The sequence below is a fragment of the Prorops nasuta genome, unplaced genomic scaffold (genome assembly GCF_024137725.1).
Source record: "Prorops nasuta isolate Cenicafe-Biocafe unplaced genomic scaffold, Cenicafe_Pnas_1.2 PNAS00032, whole genome shotgun sequence".
Classification (NCBI taxonomy): Eukaryota; Metazoa; Arthropoda; class Insecta; order Hymenoptera; family Bethylidae; genus Prorops; species Prorops nasuta.
The window spans coordinates 19,413-40,657 of record NW_027116829.1 but is presented as its reverse complement, the minus strand read 5'-3'; the positions used below and the strand labels follow the sequence as shown (position 1 = coordinate 40,657).

The following is a 21,245-nucleotide window of genomic DNA, read 5'->3' as shown; positions in this document are numbered from 1 at the left end:
AAGGTTGCTTTTGCGTCGGCAAAAAGCTCTCTTTTTTCTCCCTCTCAGTCACGCATGGGGCAAGGGTCGTATGTACGTGCGTCAGGACGTTTCGAGTCTGGTTTGGTTGATCGAGAGGATACGAAAAAGGATGCGGGGAAGAGGAAGAGGAATACGGAGGCTAAGGCTGAGGCTAAGGCTAAGGCGAAGGCAAAGACGAAGACGAAGTCGAAGAAAAAAGAAGTTGTGTGTGTGCGTGCGTGCGAGCGTGCGTGCGTGCGTGTTGTTGCTCCTTAGACACTACACGGTGTGTTGTATATAGCCGGGTGGATTGGTAGGGGGAAGGGGATGTGGGGGGATCGAGTAGAGGCGGTTCAGGCCTTTTCACCTACACAGTGTTAGGGAAAGTGTGCACGCACAGGCTGTCCACAGGTGGGAGGGATGCGTCGGTACCAATATGGCTGCTCGGTTAAAAGCAATGGACCGGCCTAACGCCTGTCAGTCCGCGAGTTGGCACGACGGCAGCACGTTCGAGCGCGCGCGCCCGCCCCACATATATATTCTCTCTTTTTTTTTTCTCCTTCCCCGTATTTTTTTTCCCATCCACGCACCTTTCTACTCTCCTCTATACTTTGCTCGATCCTCTTAGTCCCCTATTGAGAATATCTCTCGCGTGTCTCGCCGAATAATAAGTATATCCTTGTGGGAAAAGTCATCGAGAGGCAGGATCGAGATCTCGCGACGAAATCTCGAATCCCCGAGTTGAAAATTGCCGATTCAACGCGCGCGTGCTCCGCTCTACTCCGCTTCCTCGAAACTCGTTGTTTTTATCTTGCCGAACTTCCATTCGGGATCTACCACGATCTTCAGGGTTGTTTGTGACTTTTATAGTGCTCCAATTCTCCACTCGACGCTCTTCTCTTCTTCTTCTTCTCCCTCTTCTTCTTCTTCTGCTTCTTCTCCTCCTCTCGGTAGGTACTTATTTTTTCTCTCTCAATTATCATTGCTATTAATTGGCAGAATAGAATTTCTCTGCCACGTATACGAGAGACTACGCGTCGTTAATTGTGATCATCGCGTACACGCGCTTGCATGGTTACGTTCGTTGGAGTTTCAAGTATATTTGGATCGCTGCGGTAAAAGGAACGGTGCAGTGCATGGGTTTGGATTTTTCCTACATATATGTACTATATATAATATGTATACAATAGAAAATTGGATGAGGCAACGCGATCGATGATGCGACATCAGCCAATTGATTACAGCAGTGAACTTGGTGGGGAATGGATGGATGGAGGACCGTCTGGCCAATGATTTCCTTTTCTCCTTTTCCTTTCAGTGAATCACCGCGAGCACGCGAGCCGCTAATTTAATTTCGATTCACGTTCCACGCGTTCGCTACAGCCTGTGGGAGTGTTTAATGGACGTATTTATAGTCGTTAGGCCATCCTTATAATCCAAAGGAAGCCTTGAGAGTCATCGTCATCGCCGTCGTGGTCGTCGTCGTCGTCGTCGTCGTCGTCGTCGTGGTAGTCGTGGTCGTTTCTCAATGCGTTTCGCGCGCGCGTCATGTGGCGTAGTTTTTGCCTATATATAAGCTACGTGTATGCCGTACATATATATAGCTCCCCTCAAACTTTGTCTCTCAAATATTCTTCGCTCCGCTGCCATTTCTTAATTTCCAGCAATTTTTTCCCCAATTCTATATGCAGGATTGCACACGCGGTAACATGCACCATTTCATTCTCGCCAATCCTTGAACGAACGATCCGTAAAAACGATAACGCTTTTAGAGACTCTCGCGAACAATCGGTCAAAGCCATTAACACGATTCTTGAAAGTAAAAGTCGTTTGAGCGTCGCGTCGATCGCGAGAGACTCGCAAACAGAATTACGAGAGGAATTTTCGTGAATGTCGGTCATAGCTGCTGGCGGAGATTTCAAACGGGACAGGATATATTAACGATTCTCGAAAGTAAAAGTCCATTCGGTTGATACAATTAGTCGATAATAGCTTCTCGCGCGCGTCTTATTCGCCCGACAAAAAGGGCAAAAGAAAACAGAGCCAGAGCAGCGCAGCAGCTTTGAGGAATTTTGCTGATCCAATTAATAAATGCACTTTGCTCGTATGCGCACATGTGCGCGACTATATATATATATATATATATATATATATATATATATATAGTTTCTTTTTATAATACAGGGTATAGACACATCGATATGCTACTCGAGAGTGAAAACTAATTGTTGCGAGATGATCAAGAAATTGTCAACAATTACAGGGAGTGAATAATTTCGTGCAATGTTATAATCTTTGGAAAGGGAGCCGTGGGGAGGGGAAGTTGTGCTTGTCACGACTGTGACACAAGTTTCAAAATAACCGAGAAACGATTCTCGAAAGCAAAAGTCGCGCGATTGGGCCAATAATCCTCCGCCGGCATTATTACTCGCGCAGAAAGGAAGTCTTGTGTATACCTATATAACAGAGCTGAGAGAAAATTCGATCGAACGAATGACTATGACACTGAGCACACGGTAAAAACCTTATTTCCAATTAGTACATGGATCAATGGAGAAATTAACATTATAATTGAGAGACTCGAAGAAAAATTAATTCTATCAACAGCCACTCGCGACGATCTATCATTATCCTTTGCATAAGAAATCGGCTCTGAAGAATTTGATTGAAGGAATAAATGTTGCTCATTATAAACTGCACGGTAAACCTTATAGAAACAAACAATTGCACCAACGAATCTCGAAATGAAAATTCCATGGCAGGTTGAAAAAGATTATATGGTGAGAGAAATCTAGCTCTCTCTCTCTCTCTCTCTCTCTCTCCGATTACACGTATATAGCAAAGAGAATCATCAATCAGCTGATATATAGGAATTTGTCAAATGGATGGAATATATATATATATATAAGAGGGGGGCTTGTCGCGGTGTCTCATAATTGACGCGGAGCTTTCAAACGGGACGGTCGATTGGTTCGATCGTTTGGTATTTTGTCTTTTCTACAGTCTCTTAGCCTAGCTTTTTCTTCGGTAACAATCGGATTGCGCAAATAACCATCAATGAGCCAACAACTGGCTATCGTAGCGTAAAACGCACGGGAGACGCAATCGTAAACTGTCCTCTATCTGTGCAGTGTGCATGTATTCGAGTCTCTCTCAGTCTCTCTGGTTCTCTATTTGTATATGCATATATAAACCCCTAAACAACTTCTCGTCTCAATACCGCGTGAGCTTAAACAACTCGCGAAAGGCCACAAATCAATTTTCCTCCTTAAATTTCCTCACGCGAATATTTATATACAACAATGGTATTCAATTTCCACATTTCAAAAGTGTTCGACACTTTTCTCATCCTATAGACGTAGACTATCATTTGCCTAGAAATATAATCGGCAACTTTATTCCAACAAGCATCTCTATATAGGTATCGTCCCCATCACCCATCGCTATACAATAGACTGGAATTCCTCGTAAAACTACACTGCACAACAACAAGTCGGTGATTCAAATTTACTCGATGAATCTTTATGATTTTTTTCCAACGTGAAAACTAACGAGGAGGGCGAGAGAGCGCGAGAGAGACTCCTGTGATTCGAGCATTATATTTTTATATATATATATATATAACGAAGAGTAGAACTGGCCGAGAGAATGGAAAACAGGATGGAACGGTGAGAAACATTGAAAGGAGCAACTTGAAATTCTATATCACAATCGATCGTTGAGAATTTTTTCCTATACTGCGATAGATGCGTTCGCGCGCTCTCCTATGTCTGCATGGCTTACATAGTATTTATTTTCTACTGTAACACGCGGCTACATCCCCCCATCCCTCTTTCCCCTCGGTACACAATCCCCAACAGGCTTGATTCTATTTACATTAACAACCTGTAATTTCTCGATAATAACGAACAAAAAGTTTCAGCACGCAAAACGACGGTGTTATTGATGTTATTGATAATGCAAAAAATTCATTCGGAAAGTACGCTAAATTGCGTCACGCTTCTCATTAGTCAGACACCTTTTTCTACTCGCTTCGCTTTTTTCTCTCTCTCTCTCTCTCTCTCTCTCTCTTCTCTATAGATCGCTCTGTCTCAGCTTATCGATAATTGCTCAATAATCCTGGGAAATATTTCAAAATTGGAATTCAATTATCGTAAAAAACGACGATCGATAGTTTTCCGTTTGTTTGTTTTTTTTATAATCCAATGCAAAGAGTGAATAATAGAGCGATATCACTAAGAGCGTAAAGTTTTTCCTGAAATAAAAACTGTATCAATCATTCTTGCAAAAATGCCAAATGGAATTAACTTTTGACACGCCTCTGATCGATATATTAGCGTGTTAATCGATTGTTATAGTAGAAGCATTTGAAATATATATGATAAACAATATTTTAACATATACATCGCATATATATACTGATGAATTACTATACCTATATATTGGTTTGATGTAAAAAGTTTCGTTTAAAGATGTGGGGAATAAATATAAATGTGTATAGGGAGCTATGCACATATGTATATACCTACAGGATCGCGTCAACTTCTCGAACGAGCAAGATATTTCACTTGTGCAGTTGTGACACGTTGAGGAAGCGGTAAAATTGAAGGTGCGTGTGCGTGTGTGGGACTGCGTGGGCAACTCGTATACGAGACGATCTGTGTTGGTGGACGACGACCCTGAAGGTCACCGATCCTTTCTACTTCGCGATTCAGCAGTCGATGGACACGATGCCCTTCGGAAAAGCTATAGAATATGCAACGGGGCTCTCTCATGTGTCTGTGTACATATATATACGCTTCCTCAAAATCCGCTCTGCTCATTTTAATCGAGATAACTCGCAAATACATTAAAATTCCTTCGACCAAATGTAAAATCGACCGACTAAAATTGCAAAAGTCTATTCTTAAACCGATCACGTATCGAAAATATACGTCAAATAAGTTCTCGAGGCTCTTTGTCCATGATGCCAATTCGCGAAATTTGCTCATTAAACAAATCTCTATACTCGCGATTCATGAAAGAAATTTGTAATTCTCTCAATGACTCGATGAGAATTTTTAGAAATATTCTTTCGCGCGTATTTTTCTTTGCTTTCAGAACACGACGATCAATTTGAATGGAGGATGATGATGGATTTATTGAATGGAGTACATGGAGCGAGTTGTGTCCTCTTTAAATTATTTACAGGATATATGGATGTGCGCGAAGCCTCTGTCTTTAGAATACAGAGACTTTGCCCATTAAACTTTTTCAAACACACTGTTGATTTTAATCGAAAAGAGTCTGTACACGTGCGTGCGCGCACTGCGCACGCATAACTTTATCTACCTCCTTAAGAATCCTCGTCCGTATCATCAGAGCCCAGCACCACAGCTTCTATATTTGAGAGAAAGCAAATAAAAGCCTCTATCGAAATTCCACTTGACAAAGCTTCCTTCTTTTATTTACATTTTTCTACCAATAAGTATCTATCCTTTCGTTTCGCAATAATTTCCATGAAAAACCGACCATCTTCTCGTGGACGACGAATCGCCCCTAGAGCTCTCTCTCTCTCTCTCTCTCTCTCTAATGGCAATTTTCAGGAAACCTCTGCAGGATAATCCTTTGCTCGTTCATTGTCATTCTCTAACGCGTAAACACTTGGGTCAAATTAACTTTGCATAAATTTTCAACAGTCAGAATCGGATGAATATGCGCGCGGCACGCGCGTCAACATTTGCTATTAGCTGGAAAACACTCGATGCATTTATATCGATTCGTCGTCACCGCTGCCGCCGTCGCCGCCGCCGCCGCATTCCGTGAGACTCTTTTTCCCTTGATTAGTGGAAAAATTCACAATCGGTAATTCCCGATTGTGTCCACGATGAATCTTATGCTTTATAGAACAGAGAATGAAAATAGCTAAGAACCACGAGCATGGATTCGCAGTTATATATAATAAAGGAAAACGTAATAAAACTATAGCGAAACGATCATCTAATTAATGATGAGTGAATCAAAATTAAAAGCTACTACGTTTCGTTAAAATGATGACATTAATTTTTCAATTTTCAGCCACAGACTGCTATTACGTGAGATTCGTTCCTGTTCGGTGGTTTTATGTTGATTACCTACTTGTGTGTTTTTATGTGTGTGTCAGTGAATTTTTAACGTTTTAAAGGTCTGGCGTGATGCATTTTTATGGGGGCGAGGTGGGGAGGATTTACGGTGTGTGTGTGCACGTATCCGTGTACAAAGGCTGCGCACAATCATGTAGTCATATAGTCATGGACATAGATATAGGCACAGAGATTTCAAGACAGGAGTTTAATATGCCAGAGATTATATAAGAGGATTCTCTCCCTCCTACTTTACTCTCGAGCTGCCATTAGTGCATTACAGCAGCTCTTGGAGAGTTGCAACTTGACGCAGTTATGCACTTTCCCCGTAGGCCGTAGTGCCTCAGAAGCAGGTTGGATGCTGGTTCCGCGGACCCGGGGCGATCACAATCCACAACGCTTTTCTCCAGCCCACTCTTTTCTCTTATTGCAAATGTAGCTGTGACAAGTCGAAAATTCCACCCCCCCCCCCCCCACAAAAGGGTCATCACACACATATGTATATGTGTGTGCAGAGTCGGGCACCTGAGATATATGCCCCATGGGTTGAAATATAGGGGAATTCATTTCTCTCTCTCTCTCTCTATTGGTGAGATATAAATATATATTTATTGTTGTTGAGGAGACGAACAATTGTTTGACACGTTTCCTCTGGTACGGCCGTCAAGTGTCTCGTTCGGTATATATGACTCTCCTGCGAGAAAAAACTCAACTATAGCAAACTGCAGTATACAGTACAGTATACTCGTTGCGAGTCAAATTATAGATTATGAAATTCGTTGTTTTTTTATCATTTATTTTTTACCCTCCACACGAAAGAAAATCTATCCTTAATTCGCTTCTTTCAATCTCTCATGAAAAGTTGGTATCTTTAGATAAATTTGCAATTGCATGGTCTATTTTTATTAGCCCACTATCGCTACTGTAGTGTTTACCGCGTACGTGTATATATATATAAATGCGATTTTCCGGTCCCTGCCGACTTTGCACTCAGTGGCCAAGGCAGGTTTTATCAGTTTTAGTCGATGGAAAAAGTCTCGACACCATTTTCCCATTTATGCTTTCCATATGTAATCCTGCAGTGTTATTCACTAGGTCTGCACAACCTTTTAGTCGAAAAGAAAATATATATTTTTAACAATCTCTCGCACGACTCGTCTCAGTTATAATTTGCGCATGCACGTATATAAGATATACTGCAATTGAAAAAGTACTTTTGTGCTTTATACCGAGCGTCGCGCGTGGTTCACTATATGAAAGAGACCAAGCTACAAATTTAAGTCGCTCCAAACCAAGTACGATAGGCATGCGCACACGCGTTCCTTTGTCAAACGAATGCGAGCTTCGAGTGACGTTGAAACAGAATTAAAAAGAATTGTTTACCTATATACAAAATCGTGCAATGAGACTTGCATGCACACACATACATATATATATATATATATATATATATATATATATCCAGCGAATATCCAGCTCAATTAATTTCAACCCAACCAACGATTATACACATTGTCGCGAGTTTAATTAACGCAGTTGTAATATTTGTCAATGGATATATATCTACTCCTCGATTATATTCGAGCGACTATTAATGTTGGAAAGAAAATCAATGAATTTTCAAAACATTCCTCGACTGGTTAAATTGGCAAATTTTCGCGATTATACCAAATTGGTCGTAATTGATTACACGCGGAGCGATAAAATGTTGTAATAAATGAGTCTGTATTGGTGTATATTAAGCAAACGTTACGTTAAAATTGGACGTTGGCCAAAAGTAGTATTCGAAAGTCGTTAGACAGAAACGGACGGAGGAGATTGGCTCCTGAAAATCGATGGGAAAGTGCAGAGTGATCGCGCGCGCGGTCAGAATGTGCGAAGGTCGATTTTGCCTGGAATTTTTTCACTCCTCTCCCTGGCCCCCGGCTCCCAGCCCACGAGCGTGGAAATTTCGTGAAAAGTCACGGAGCCATTATAATAGCGCGCGCGCGCGCGCGCACGCATCTCTCATTTCACGCACCTTTCCGCCCGACCCGACCCGACCCGACCCGACCCGGTCCACGTGTCAATCTCGTCCAATCTTTATCGTACACCTCAAATATGCCTCGTGAAATATTTCATTGGTAGCTAGAATCACGTTTAATTGCTCTTATCAAACGTATATATACCTATATACATATGTATATACATAGAAGTGCACATGTCAGGTACTGTGCGCGTGATTCAGTTGGAAATTAGTGACTATGAGAACGATAAAAGATTTATAGAAAGAAAAAATGGAGGAACGTTATATATATATATATATATATATATCTAAAGCAGGAATACTGTAGAAAGGGTATAGTTTTCATATAATTTTAGGGGAGAAGGCTGTGGTCCAAATTCTTAATATAATATAAGAATTTGACAATATCACAAGGTGCGATGAGCTGCAAGTGATGATATATAATGTATATGACTGCGTGTATGCACGAGGATAGAAAGGGTATATATAGCATGTTTTCTGATTTATATAAAGAAAAATTAGAAATTCATCTTTGAGAGTTCCTATAGGAGAATATGTGTTGGCGCAGCGCGGATGAAAAAGGTGGAGGAAGGTTATATAGCTGGAACGTGTGTGCGGGGTTCAGGAGCCAGTGTTTAATTTATGAGGGGTAAGAGAGAGATGTGAGTGGGGGAGGATAATGGGTGAGGATTTAATATAATATGTAAGAACTGGAGAATCATCGAGTTGTAATAAAATTGTGCGTGTGCGTGTGTAGACAGAAAGACAGCGGCACTTCTGGTTGAAAGAAAAAGTTGTCTCGAGCTAGAGAGCCTGCAGGGAGTTGAGAGAACGAATGGGGGAGAAGTCTCTCGCGCGACGGGGAAGAGGCGACAGAAAGTGCAAACTGCAAACGCGCTCTCGTGTATTACGCGTGCAGGCTGCGCAGCTGATTGCGTAAGAAAAAAAGCATAGGACTCTGCATTCAGGGACCGTAACGGAAAAAAGGAGGAGAAAACGCAAAAATTGTTCTCACCCTAACTTACGTACTTGCGCACTCTATATATACATATATTTATATACGTATACTTTGCATGGACATATTTAAAATGACCAATGTAACATTAGAATCGCGATCACTAATATCTTATTGCTTATATATTAATGATCTTTTTGTAAAGCGATCTCCACGCGGTTCAGGTTTATTCTCCTCTTTTCCTTTTTTTAAACCGGAATCTTGATTTCCAACAGGCCTTTGTATACTTTACTCTCTTTGGTCATTCACAATAACTGATACGTTTAAAATCATTAAAAACTCGATCGTCAGATGACTTATGACTCAATATTATCTCACGCAGGTAATGTTTATTTCCCTTATACCCGTGTCGTGATAATAAAGTAGAGATAATGGTACGTGATATTAGTGACGCTATATTTATAAGTATATAAGGTATATACTTTCGTCAATTTGGCACTTATCGTGTACGATAATGTAAGCAGCTCGCAGTATGAATATTGTGGCTGAAAAAGATGGAGTTATTTATATATATATATATATATATATATATTCATGCTTATATTTATCATAAACTTTTAGTTTGAACGTTTCTCTCTATTATATATATATACGAATGTGTGGGACTAATGGACGTCGTTAAAAACGATAACGATCGTTAACGCAATCGTTCCATTTTTACTCATGAACGATCCCTTTCAGAACGTGTTCAATACAGGCACAAAACCATCGGTTTTCAATCATTTTCGTTTACTCTTCTTTCAACACACATACCATTCTTCGATAAAAGTATATAGATGGTGCTTATCGAGGCTCCTTTGAAATTCTATTATTTCTCCTGCAATAAAATTCAAATTAATTCAAATTCATAAATATTCAATTCACTGAAAAGCTATAATGTTATTTTACGTTAATATCTCGCTTTGCTATTATTTTTATTTAAATATTGGTAAGAAGAAATGTGCAGGTGATTTCAGTGTTCTCCACGCAGAATCTTTGCTTCTCCCTGCTAGAGTAGAGTCCGATAGCTGATTTAATATATATATATATAATAGTGGATTTTGTGCCTCGCGCGCGAATGATCCTGGAAGGCATCGGGGAGTCACGAACTCTTATGACTATCGGTAATAAGCGAGACTCGCGCTTAAGTAACAACGTCGAAAGATAGAAATATGAGAGAAAACCTGGCTAAGAAACGCGAGAAAAGGAGATAGGAAGATATACACGCGCGCTTCTACATACACCAGAAAGCTGTAGATATTTGAGAAAAATCACGATAATCTGCAGTGTACCACTGTATAGAAAGAGAACAAAACACTTTTTCAATTTTTAATAAATATTTGTATATAACATTATTGATCAATCCCTCATTCAAGCTCCATTCGATCGATAATATATATTCTCAATCATTTTCATCTTTCACTCGTATCACCCGTCGCGTATATATATATATATATATATATATATACTTTCATAATATACAATTTGTAACGATAGTAAATGGCAGAAAGGAATTTCATTTAATTTGCAGGATATAGAAAAATCTGGTAAACGCGTAATTTATTTACACGTTATTACGTCCACACACTATTTTTATTTTTTAAACAGTACAGAGAAAATAAAATCTATATATTTCTTTCATAAAAATGTTTATTGGTAGCTCGTAACCTGACATAATTATACTGAATTGTAGAAAGGGTCGAGAAATTTTAGAAAGTATAAGAAAAAAGGCAACAGAATTCCCTTTGTGTCCGATTATTATTGTTACTCATATTCTCATGCGGTTTAGAAGAAATTGTCGGAAAATATGCAAGCGCATTATGGCACTTTTCTATACGAAATGAAAAGGAGAGGTGAGTGATATCACGAGGATTGTGTTAATTAAAGTTTATGACGAGAGAAAGATTGGGGGGGGGGGGGGGGGGCAGGTAAGTTCGGTGATAATAAGGAACCGGGATGGATCGATGTCTTTTATAATCGCGCGCGGGTCAATCATTCTGGTAGAAAAAGTATATAACAAAAGTTGAAGCGGAGAACGAGAGACTCGTAAAATTTGATAATTTCTCCATTGACGAGATGTTCGCTCCTGCAGGATAAACGTTGCGCTTCTCTCGGTAGCCGAATAAATACTTTCACCCCATCTCTCTCTCTCTCTCCCCCGTGTTTCACTCGCATTTCACTCAGAGTTACCTCTACTCGCGCCTTCTTTCATCTTTCTCCTCTCACGTAACTCGTACAACAGCACAGCACACGTACTATTTTCTCTACCTCAGCTTTTCGATGTATCATCAACCAATTACATGACAAAGCTCGCCAATTCTCTCTCGTTGGATAGAATTCATGTAAACAAACACACGAGTTATATCTCTAAGTCACACAAATTCTCATTGGTTCGCGTTTATTCAACCTACATATATATTCTGGAAAATTTTCACTCAACCGCTCGAAGCAAAGATTCACCTTCGCATCGATCGATTTGTCCAAATTTTTCACAAAAATTGCTGTATCATATAATAATGAAGAGTAAAATTGCTCCATATTTTTCGTTTGCCGCTCAATTTTCATTCGCGTCACAATTAGCTGATGGATCGTCTCGCGTCGAGATGAGAATATATACATATATACATACATTGTTTGGTTTTTCGAGACGCCGCGAGTGCAGCGCGTGCATGTGTCCGCGGTGCGGTGCCGGCCCCGCCATCACTTTCTTCCATCTTTCTCCTTTCGCATGTTACTCAAGAGGGGAGTCGCTATTACTTAAGAGCACCGGCCGGTTGCGTCGTGTAATAGTTATACTTGCACTTTCAGCCGGCATACTCGGCGTGAGCCACATATTCCTTACTTTCCTGGTTCCCGTTTAACCGTTCGTCTCTCTTGATTCGCGTTGTGTGCGCCAGCCACACCACCACCCCTCCCTCCCAACTCTCTTATACACCTATAGCCTACTCGTTTATCAACCCACACAACCTGCTGTCTGTCAACCTATGCCTGCTTCTCGCACCAAGGAATTTCGGACACCGCCGTGCCGTGCCGCGCCGTGCCGCGCCGCGCCGCGCTTTCACGATCACCCCACCGCAACTCTATAACTACATATATAAATACTTGCATGTAACAATGTGATACCTTTTAATTAACCTGATATTAATTACTGCCCTCTACGTTGAAGTTATTCGACATTTTATTGATATACAACACGTTGTATAAATAAATGAGACAAGTATACAATATACATATATTTATATATCAATCTGCACGCGCGCATATCTCGAAGTAGAAAAGAATTTTCAAATTATCCTGTGGCCCCGGCTCGAAGGAGAATACAGTGAAATTCGCGGTGGAGGTTTTCGTGGCCGAAGCGAGACGGAGGAATTGGCATCGTATGGCACGTGCACGGCAGCTGTGCTGCTGCGTCGCCTGAAAGAGTTCAACGAACATGTGACCGCGGTGGCTGATGCTAATTGAGATCACTTTAGTCGTGAGAATGGTACACCTATCCCCTCCCCCCCCCCCCCCTCCCCCACCGCTAGCTCTTTCTCTCTCTCGACCACGTTACTTATTAAATTTCTTCGGTCTGCTCTCAACCTTCAAACTCTCTCAGCAACCTTTTTGTGTACATATAGGATATAATATGTATGGTGTAGATTATTAACATGGAAAATGTCATGGGATTCTCTCCATTCGGAAGAAAACTCTCACCTGACGTTTTTAAACGCGAGATTATATATTTTTTTATCGCGACACTTATTGCAAATAATATTTAATTAAATGAGAAATGCAAGAAATTTGTTGATCGTTTAATTACTTCATTATTGTCTTTTGCATGTGTGTACACGCACGATTACATGACAGGTATTTAGGTTGATTGTTACATAGAGTGTGTGTGTCTGCGTGTCGAATAGGTGTGAATTATCCTCGTCATTGTTCTCAAGGCCGTTGTTTGATAATTACGTTGGTTGTAATAGCCACTCGTGCCATTTGTCGGAGTACTTTTTAAGAGTAGTTTTTCGCTAAAGCTGTATAGTCTCTGTGCCGAGAGTGTAAGCGGTTTTCGTCGATCGTCCAAGCGTGAATCACGAGCTGGGCCAGCATCCAAGAGCAAAGCTTGAATCAGAATCTAATACTGCGACGTGCTGTCATTTCACTATTCTGGAAAGTAATTCTATACCTGCTGAGAACTCGCTTTACGTAATAAAACTCGGTTGCACGGTCTTCTCTATATAGACTTTGGTTTCCATTATATAGACGCGAAATATTTGTTTATCACACAGCTCTCCGATCTCATTTAACCATTAAACTCATTGAGGGCACTGGCGGGTCTGTTTTTCGAGCACTTATTTTCATTTGCCATTTTTAAATGATAAAATATCTGACACACATTCCAACGGAACACCTACTTTAAATACAAATAGACTGCAAGAGTATGCTGGCTAGGTTAATTCATACTTTAAACACAAAAAATGTAAAGTGTAATATATATTTATGTATATATTGCATGATTATTTCAAGACGCAAAGCGCTTCTGGCAAATTGTTGGTTAAAATTGTAACCTTCTTCTGCGTGCGCGCCATGTTTCGATGAAGAAACTTGGATTTATTTTAAAAATGAAAACGAAGACTTCTCTTGGACTCGAAGACGAGTTAATTATTTATATTAGGGATCGTTATATATCGTGCAACGCGAAAGATTTCTATGGAGATGGCGAGCTCGATGATCTTTATGAGGAACTGCTTCTCTCTCTCTCTCTCTCTCTCTCTTTCTTTGTGCCTGATGCGTGCTCTTTATTTTATCATTGCGTTTGCGCGCAAAGTAAAAATTAAGCGATTAAACGGGAAGAAGTGTGTTTGTTGATCGAACGTGACAGCTATACATATATAGGCTTGGTATTCGAGATGTCTCTGCGACGATCGAGTTGCTCGATGCCGATGGTGATGGCGATGGCTTTCGCAATTGGTACGCGTGGCCCGTTTTCTGCGCCCGACACCGATATAATGTATACGGTTTTCGCAAGATACGCTATAATCCCGGCTGTTTCGCTTGCTTGGCGCGTTTTCGACTTTTCGTTTTGCAAGCGCGCAAATCGCTGATCGAACTGTGTCCAACATTCTTTCCATTTCCGCGGCGGCATGTATACTCGCTCGCTCCCTCGAAACTCGTCAAGTACGAGGCGAGAAAGGCGAGAAAGGCTCCCCCTCTTGTACGTATATATATATAACCTTCCTCCCCTAATATGTTTTCAACCTTTGACCCACACGTACCAATCCTTCTTTCTTCGCGTCCAATCCACTCAGTCTTTCCTTCCAAGTTTTTTACGTATATATATATACGCACGTATAATGTAGTAGAGAGATCAAAATTTAAAACTGGTATTTTATACATATTTATAATTTAATTCTCATCTTCTCTTGAGAAGAGATGCGAATTTAGTAAAATAAAATTGTATACGAATAATATTGACAAACGTATATATATATATATATATGATGATTAACGAGGACTGAGATTATGATCAAGTTATGCATGCAGTATATGTATATTGGAGAAATCATCCTTGTGTGAGCGATGATTTTATTAATAATAAAAATAACTGGACTCATCAGTCTTAATAGAAATTCACGAGTAGAATCGTTGCATCGAAAGCGAAATTTAGTTGCCAAACGAGCGATCGTCGTGTGTATGGGTGGGTGGCTGGCTCTGATGGCCATTGTGACCACGCACACTCGTACCAATTCACCTTATTTCGTTATGTCTCAGTTGCAATATCACCTATAGTCGAGTACTCACTCGCTTATACCATCAACGCTCAAACGTTATTTCTTCGATCGTTCCTTCTTTCTATATATATATACACTCGATCGGAAACTCGAACGATTCCTAAATATAAATAGGTATATCATTTGAAAAACTCTGAAATTCGTATAATTATAGAGTACTCGAGATTACGGATATTGTCATTTGAATTCAATTGGCTAAAGTCGCGTACGCGAGTGCGTGCGCGAGATGGAGAGAGAGAGAGAGAGACGGCGTGGTTCGGAACGCCTGTGGCCGAAGGTGAAGTAAGAGAGTCGGAGGAAAGGAGAAGAAGTAAAAAAAAATAAGCACTCAACTTCAATATAGAATGATCAATATCGAATTGCACAATTCGAGATAATACGTTCTCAAAACTGACGTTTCCGGCCATACTACGCGCGTACTTTCCTTCTCTTAAAAGTCGTCTATATATACATGGAGTATAGGGCGCACACAGGGGCAGGCTATACGGAATATCCTGTTCAATGGATATTCCTTCGTTCGACGAGAGAGACTGTGATGATTTTCGCAATGCGCTCGCGCGCTGCTGCTCCAGATTCTTCCATGCACCTTAATTTTATTACGTCCCTGTCCCTGTACAGCCTGCATTCTTTATTCGTCCAAGGACTGTACTAATTATGTGTAAAGAACAACACACTAAAATTGAAAGCAAGACCGCGTGCCTCTACCTCGATTTTTCGAATCGACCGGATAAAGATAAATAATGATAGGCGCGTGTAGCACATGTTGTGTGACGACCGTTCTGGTCCACGACTGTGCGCAGATTTGATTAGACCTTGCGTCAATCCAGCTGGAAACGTTTGCCCCGCTCACGTTCACCTAATATACTATTTCTCCAAAGAAACACTATATATTTTACTCTATTATATATATGTACCCACATTTTACCACGTAAAACAATCAAGCACATCGCGTCATCCGTATATACAGAAACCATTTCTTCATACCCTTTATACTATACGTACACGAGCAAAGGTATATATGCTTGAACCGTTTCTCTCTCGAATCGTTTCGATTAATATTATTATTGACTCTTTTCATTATATATATATATATATATATATAGTATAATATTAATTTTCTTTTGCCATGCACGCACGCGCGCGCGAGAATAGAGAGAAGGCTGTCTTAAGCATATTCTAACAATATAATCATCCTTTCGATTATAATATTATTGATGATTGGTCTCGCGCGCGCCCTCGTGTCCATGTATTCAATTCCCTTTTAACCATGAAAAAATGTCAATGACAGTTGGATGATCGATGCGGAGAATAAGGAGGGGGAGAAATTTTTTTTAGGAGTCGATTATTGGGCAAGAGATTGGTATTGTTGGAGAAATTGAAGCGTCTACGTTGCTTGAGTAGAAGAACGTGTACGCCATAATGGTTCAAGGACGTTTCGATTCATGGTCGAGCCTCCAGTTACGAGAGTGGCCAAGCGTGTACAGCACACAACAATAATTATTATACGAGAGTAGCCATCGAGCCATAAACCTCCTCTGTGAGAGAATCCCTGTAATTTCACTTTTCAATGTTTGTGTGTGTGTGCGCGCAGGTGTCTCTATAGAACAATTTCCGCACACTTTTACCGACCCATCAATTCCTATTTTGCATTACGAAACTATGAAAAAGCATGACTATTAATGATTGAACCCTCCTCCCGTCCGCGATGCTTCGGGAAGATTGTCCAACGCTTTCTCAATCGTGCAATCTTCAAAATTTGCCCTCCAAACATAATTGACAGAAATTGTTTTTTCATACATCCAATTCGAAGCGACACAATCATGCGTCGCATACACGCACGTGTACCAGATACATACGATATATATATATATATATCGTGTGTTTATAGGAAAGCAGTTTCTGGCAACAATACAGGCGCACACCTAACATGCACACGTATACGCTTATACGTATATACTGGACTTTTCGTCGGTGCCCGATCGTCAGGCGCACAATGGCCTTGAAACGTTTATTTATTTATTATTTTTTTTCTCAGCAATAATTATTCTCGACATTGTTAATTATCACCGGACAATAGCATGCGTAACAGTATACTTATCGTGCGTTTACAAGACGGCCCTGTAACTCTGGCATATTGTAATAACGCTATCAAGAAAAAATTTAGCCCGCACAACTAGGTTGACACATGCAATATCTAATACAGAAAGCAAACGATTAATGCTCCGAAGAGATCGAGACATGCATATAGTATACACTCTTTTAACGCGTTATGATAAAAATGTGCAGGTTTAATTAAAGGAGCAGAAAAATTGTGTTGATAGATGGATAAGAATATTTATTAATTATAGCCAGTTGCAATTCTAATTATAGGACAAGCAAGTGTCCCCGCCCCCAAATGTTTATAATTTAATTAAATAATTGCAGGAGACTATATATAGTTGTTTCCTCCTCCCCCCTCATATTTTGCATCCGTAGAATCACTTTTGTGTCGCAAGGAAGTGAGAAAATTCCGATGCGATGTTTTAATTACCTACGCACAAACCTCGTTCGCGTGTCATTATTCAGGAATCCATCGGTGTGTATATTTAAAAAGGAAATATTATCCGCGTCCCACGCGAAGTAAACAGAAATAGCACACACAGGATAAAACTCGACTGTGAACGATCTCTCGCGCTCTCTCTCTCTCTCGTGTACGATTTTTTTATCTTTTCAAATGTATAATTTTCATGAAGGGGCCAATTGTTGTCTCTCGCTTGGAGATCGAATCGTGATCTAGACCATTCATTCGCGCGCGGTCCAAGAATTTTTCTCTAATCTCATTAGCGAGGAAAAGAGCAATATTCCTGCATGCTCGTTAAAAAAACTGTATAATGGAGCGAGTGAGCGAGCGAGAGAGAAAAAATGGAGAAAAAAGATGAGAGATTAAACGTCCAAGATAATTAATGTCACGGAAAAGGTCGCACGTTTCATCGGTGATTGTATAAAAATTGAGGAAACGCGATATTGACGATGGCCGCGTGCATCCATTGGGAAGCTGCTTGACCAACAATTTACGACATATTATCTATTGCTTAAAAATGTTAATCGGGATAAGCGCAGTTTCTGACCAAAATCTCATTTCTTTGTTTCAGGTAGAAAGTACCGAAGCGTCTCTCTCGAAGGCTTCGGTCCGGTTTCTAAGTGAATCCGACCTTGGAGAAGCACCTTTAGCAAAATGTCGATTGTAATGCAGTACGTGGACCGGTTCCACGAGATTCTGGACAAACATGCCGGTGAGTATTCAACCATCGATAACAATTATTTCTGACAGCTGATGAAAACCTATCGCGTAGCGTCAGCTGCTTTGCTGCTCGAGAAACATTTTTCTCAATTTCGTGAACTCGTCCAATACGATATCGATCGGTAACAAACCAAAAACTTGAGAAATGTAAAACTATTTGTTTCTTTTACAAGCCTGATGTATGACTCTTTAGAAAAGTATTCCTTTTGATGAAAATTGGTAAGACGTGTACATTTTAAGAAAAATTAAAATCTTTAGAAAGTCACAAACAAATTTTTTCTTCCGAGATTTTCCAACTATATAGTTACTTCCACTTGGCTTATTATTGTTCGTCTCTCTCTCTCTCTCTCTCTAACACTGAAGTCACTCGAGTCATTAGAACCAGTTAGGAATTACATGTATAAAAATAATGTAGTATAAATTGTCAAGTATATCGTGATTTAAAATTTGGCACAGGAATTTATAGCAGCGTATTGAGATTATTGAAAGAGAGGGAGAATATCTATAATTGAATATGTTTATATATTTGCAGAAGAGCCGGGGCGATTAATCCTTTTATTGCAAAAAATCCACCAAGTTTTCGTATCTCCTTGTGCTCGCTCACACTCTCTGCTTCTCGTTCTCGACTCTCCTACTCTTCTCGCTATAGCACGAAATTGCACCCGATTAATATTACGCAATACAGTTAATTACTTGATTCACTCGTGGCTACTAACTTGTCTCGAGCGAATTTTTTCAATAGCCACTTCTCACGTGGATGGTGAAAAAATTGTTTGCACTTGGGTGACAGCTTTTTTCATGACTCGTTCAATCACCAACTATTTACCATACCAAATACGATTCGAGGCACAAGGTTCAAGAAGGAGTAAAGTGTAGGCGGTATTATATAGAGGCTTGTTTAAAAAATATTTGCCACATATATATCTCGGTCTCTTCTCTTAATTCCATCTGGCTACTGCAATTATGAAAATGCAAATTTGACCGCGCGCGAGAGATACCATTATGCGATAAATAAATCATATTTGCAGCTATGGCCTTTGAGGAATAAAAGTCGTGATTGAACATTGACAAAGTGACTCGCGCTTGTCGTCGAATTGTGCAGAAATTTCGTTCGAAGACTCTTACACGTGAATCCTATGCAGCTCTTTTTGCTTCTTTCCACAATTATTTCTTTGGATGTCAGTGATAAAAATAGCTTTTCCATTAAAACTGATTTGCATATGAAATATAAATATGTCGTAAAATCCTTGTATATATATGTGTGCAGGAAGAATATTATGAATGATCTCGCCTCGCGTCGGCGGGGTGTGCTTTATAATTCACCTACCTGTGTGTGTGTGTGTGTGTGTGTGAGGTCTGGCCGACCCAAATACAGTATACATGTACGTTCCTGTGTTACGTGGATATTACGCGAACATGTGGTCATTTTTTATTCCACATTATTCATTCATCTTGCTGACGCTTGGCGTAAAGGGGGTGCACACACACACACACACACGGATTATACGTAAAAAATCTTAAACGTCAATCGTCCTGGGAAATTGCAAACAATCGCAATTGCAATATGGTTATAACAGTTGTACATACCTATTGACATGATCATGTAATATTTAGTGCTGGAGTAATAGTTTACGATTATAGTTTTATTAATTTTCTTTTTCACAGTATCTGTGTGTGTGTGTCTGTGTGAATAAATTGAAATCTAGAGTGGCAAAGTTAACATAAAAAATATTAATACTTATATCAATGTAACGAGAGAATAATGTTTTGTTTATTTTTTTTTATCTTATCACACACACACAGGTCTCCCAAATGTTTGGCGAATTATGAAAATGCAAAATTATACTTAATTATTTAGAGTTTAAAAAAAAAAATATGCAGCAATTTTCATCGATCAATACCAGGGACAGTGTTTGTGGATAATTGCTCCAATAACGTATCAGCTCTGTTTTAGATAAGAATAATAATTATCCTATTTCGCGTAACACTTGGTAATATCTCTCTCTCTCTCTCTCTCTATCCCCGCACGATAGCAATTGGTTGGAATAATTTGTGCAATATTATTAATTGACTATAACATTTAAGCTGGAAACGTGACTATATAATAATTGTTGGCATTTTAAATACTGATTTAGGGAAAAATGATTGAATTCGAGATATAGAAATTTCATCCTTGAAGAGATGACCATCAAGGCTAATCGGTCGGTTCAAGTGCACTGAACGTTCCATGAATAGACGAAAGTACAAAATACCTATACCAACGGAGAGATTCGATAAACTAATGAATATCCAATGTCTATATTGCGCAAATGCACGAACGCTTATTGCATTTATTCGACCCTGGCAGAAAAGAAAAAGCTGCTCCTTGAATAGCATTGATAAATCGCGTCAACTTGGAGCTTTTAGTAATTTAGCAATTAATTAATACATTATAGGAACGTGACGTTTAATCTCGAGATGATCGCAATAAGAAAATCAGAATATAGATTTCTAAGAGAAAAACAATTTTTGTTTGTCTAAATTTAATCGCGCCTTTGATAAAGAAGACATTTTTTAATATTTACACGCGCGCGCATTACCAGCTTCCAGTTGTCAACAATTAGCACCAAGTATCCATCGGAGATACAAATAAGGAAAAATCAGAAAATTCTCTAAAACAATGACTATAACGAGCAAAAACACAATATTATACTATATTTATTTATTTATTCATGCTCGCGCCTGAGCATAAGAAAATAAGAATCATCGCAGTCTCTCGGAAATATTCCAAGCTGCTGCTGCAGCGACGTACGGAACGCGAAAGAATAATTGATGCGTGGAGACGAGCGCGATTGGGTTAAGGATATGTAAAAAAAAAGAAATATCGTAAATTCTTGAAGAAATTGTTTCCAAGGAATGTGCACGATAGGATTGGCAATATATGTATATATATAAATCATTGCAAAATAGAGTGCGGTTGCATGAGAGGAGGCATATACGCGCGCGCGCGCGATGGTCTTTCGTGAGACTAAGATATAAAGAAAGGAGGAAGAAAAAGGAGCAACGCGCGCAGTACAGCCTTGGTGAATATGTAGCTGCAGTTCCGTAAAGTGGA

At 39.7% G+C, this 21,245-nt stretch overlaps 1 protein-coding gene across 3 annotated transcripts in view; it reads left to right on the top strand.

Moving 5' to 3' along the window:
- The first annotated feature begins 466 nt into the window (after window positions 1-466).
- The window catches only part of LOC136783131 (very long chain fatty acid elongase AAEL008004-like), a 32,790-nt gene continuing 12,011 nt past the window's right edge, over window positions 467-21,245 (top strand). For all 3 annotated transcript variants that reach the window (XM_066742994.1, XM_066742991.1, XM_066742992.1), the window contains exons 1-2: window positions 467-954; window positions 18,007-18,143. In XM_066742994.1, the coding sequence (XP_066599091.1) occupies window positions 18,086-18,143 (58 nt within the window). In that variant the 5' untranslated portion in view covers window positions 467-954; window positions 18,007-18,085. The remainder of the gene's footprint in view (window positions 955-18,006; window positions 18,144-21,245) is intronic.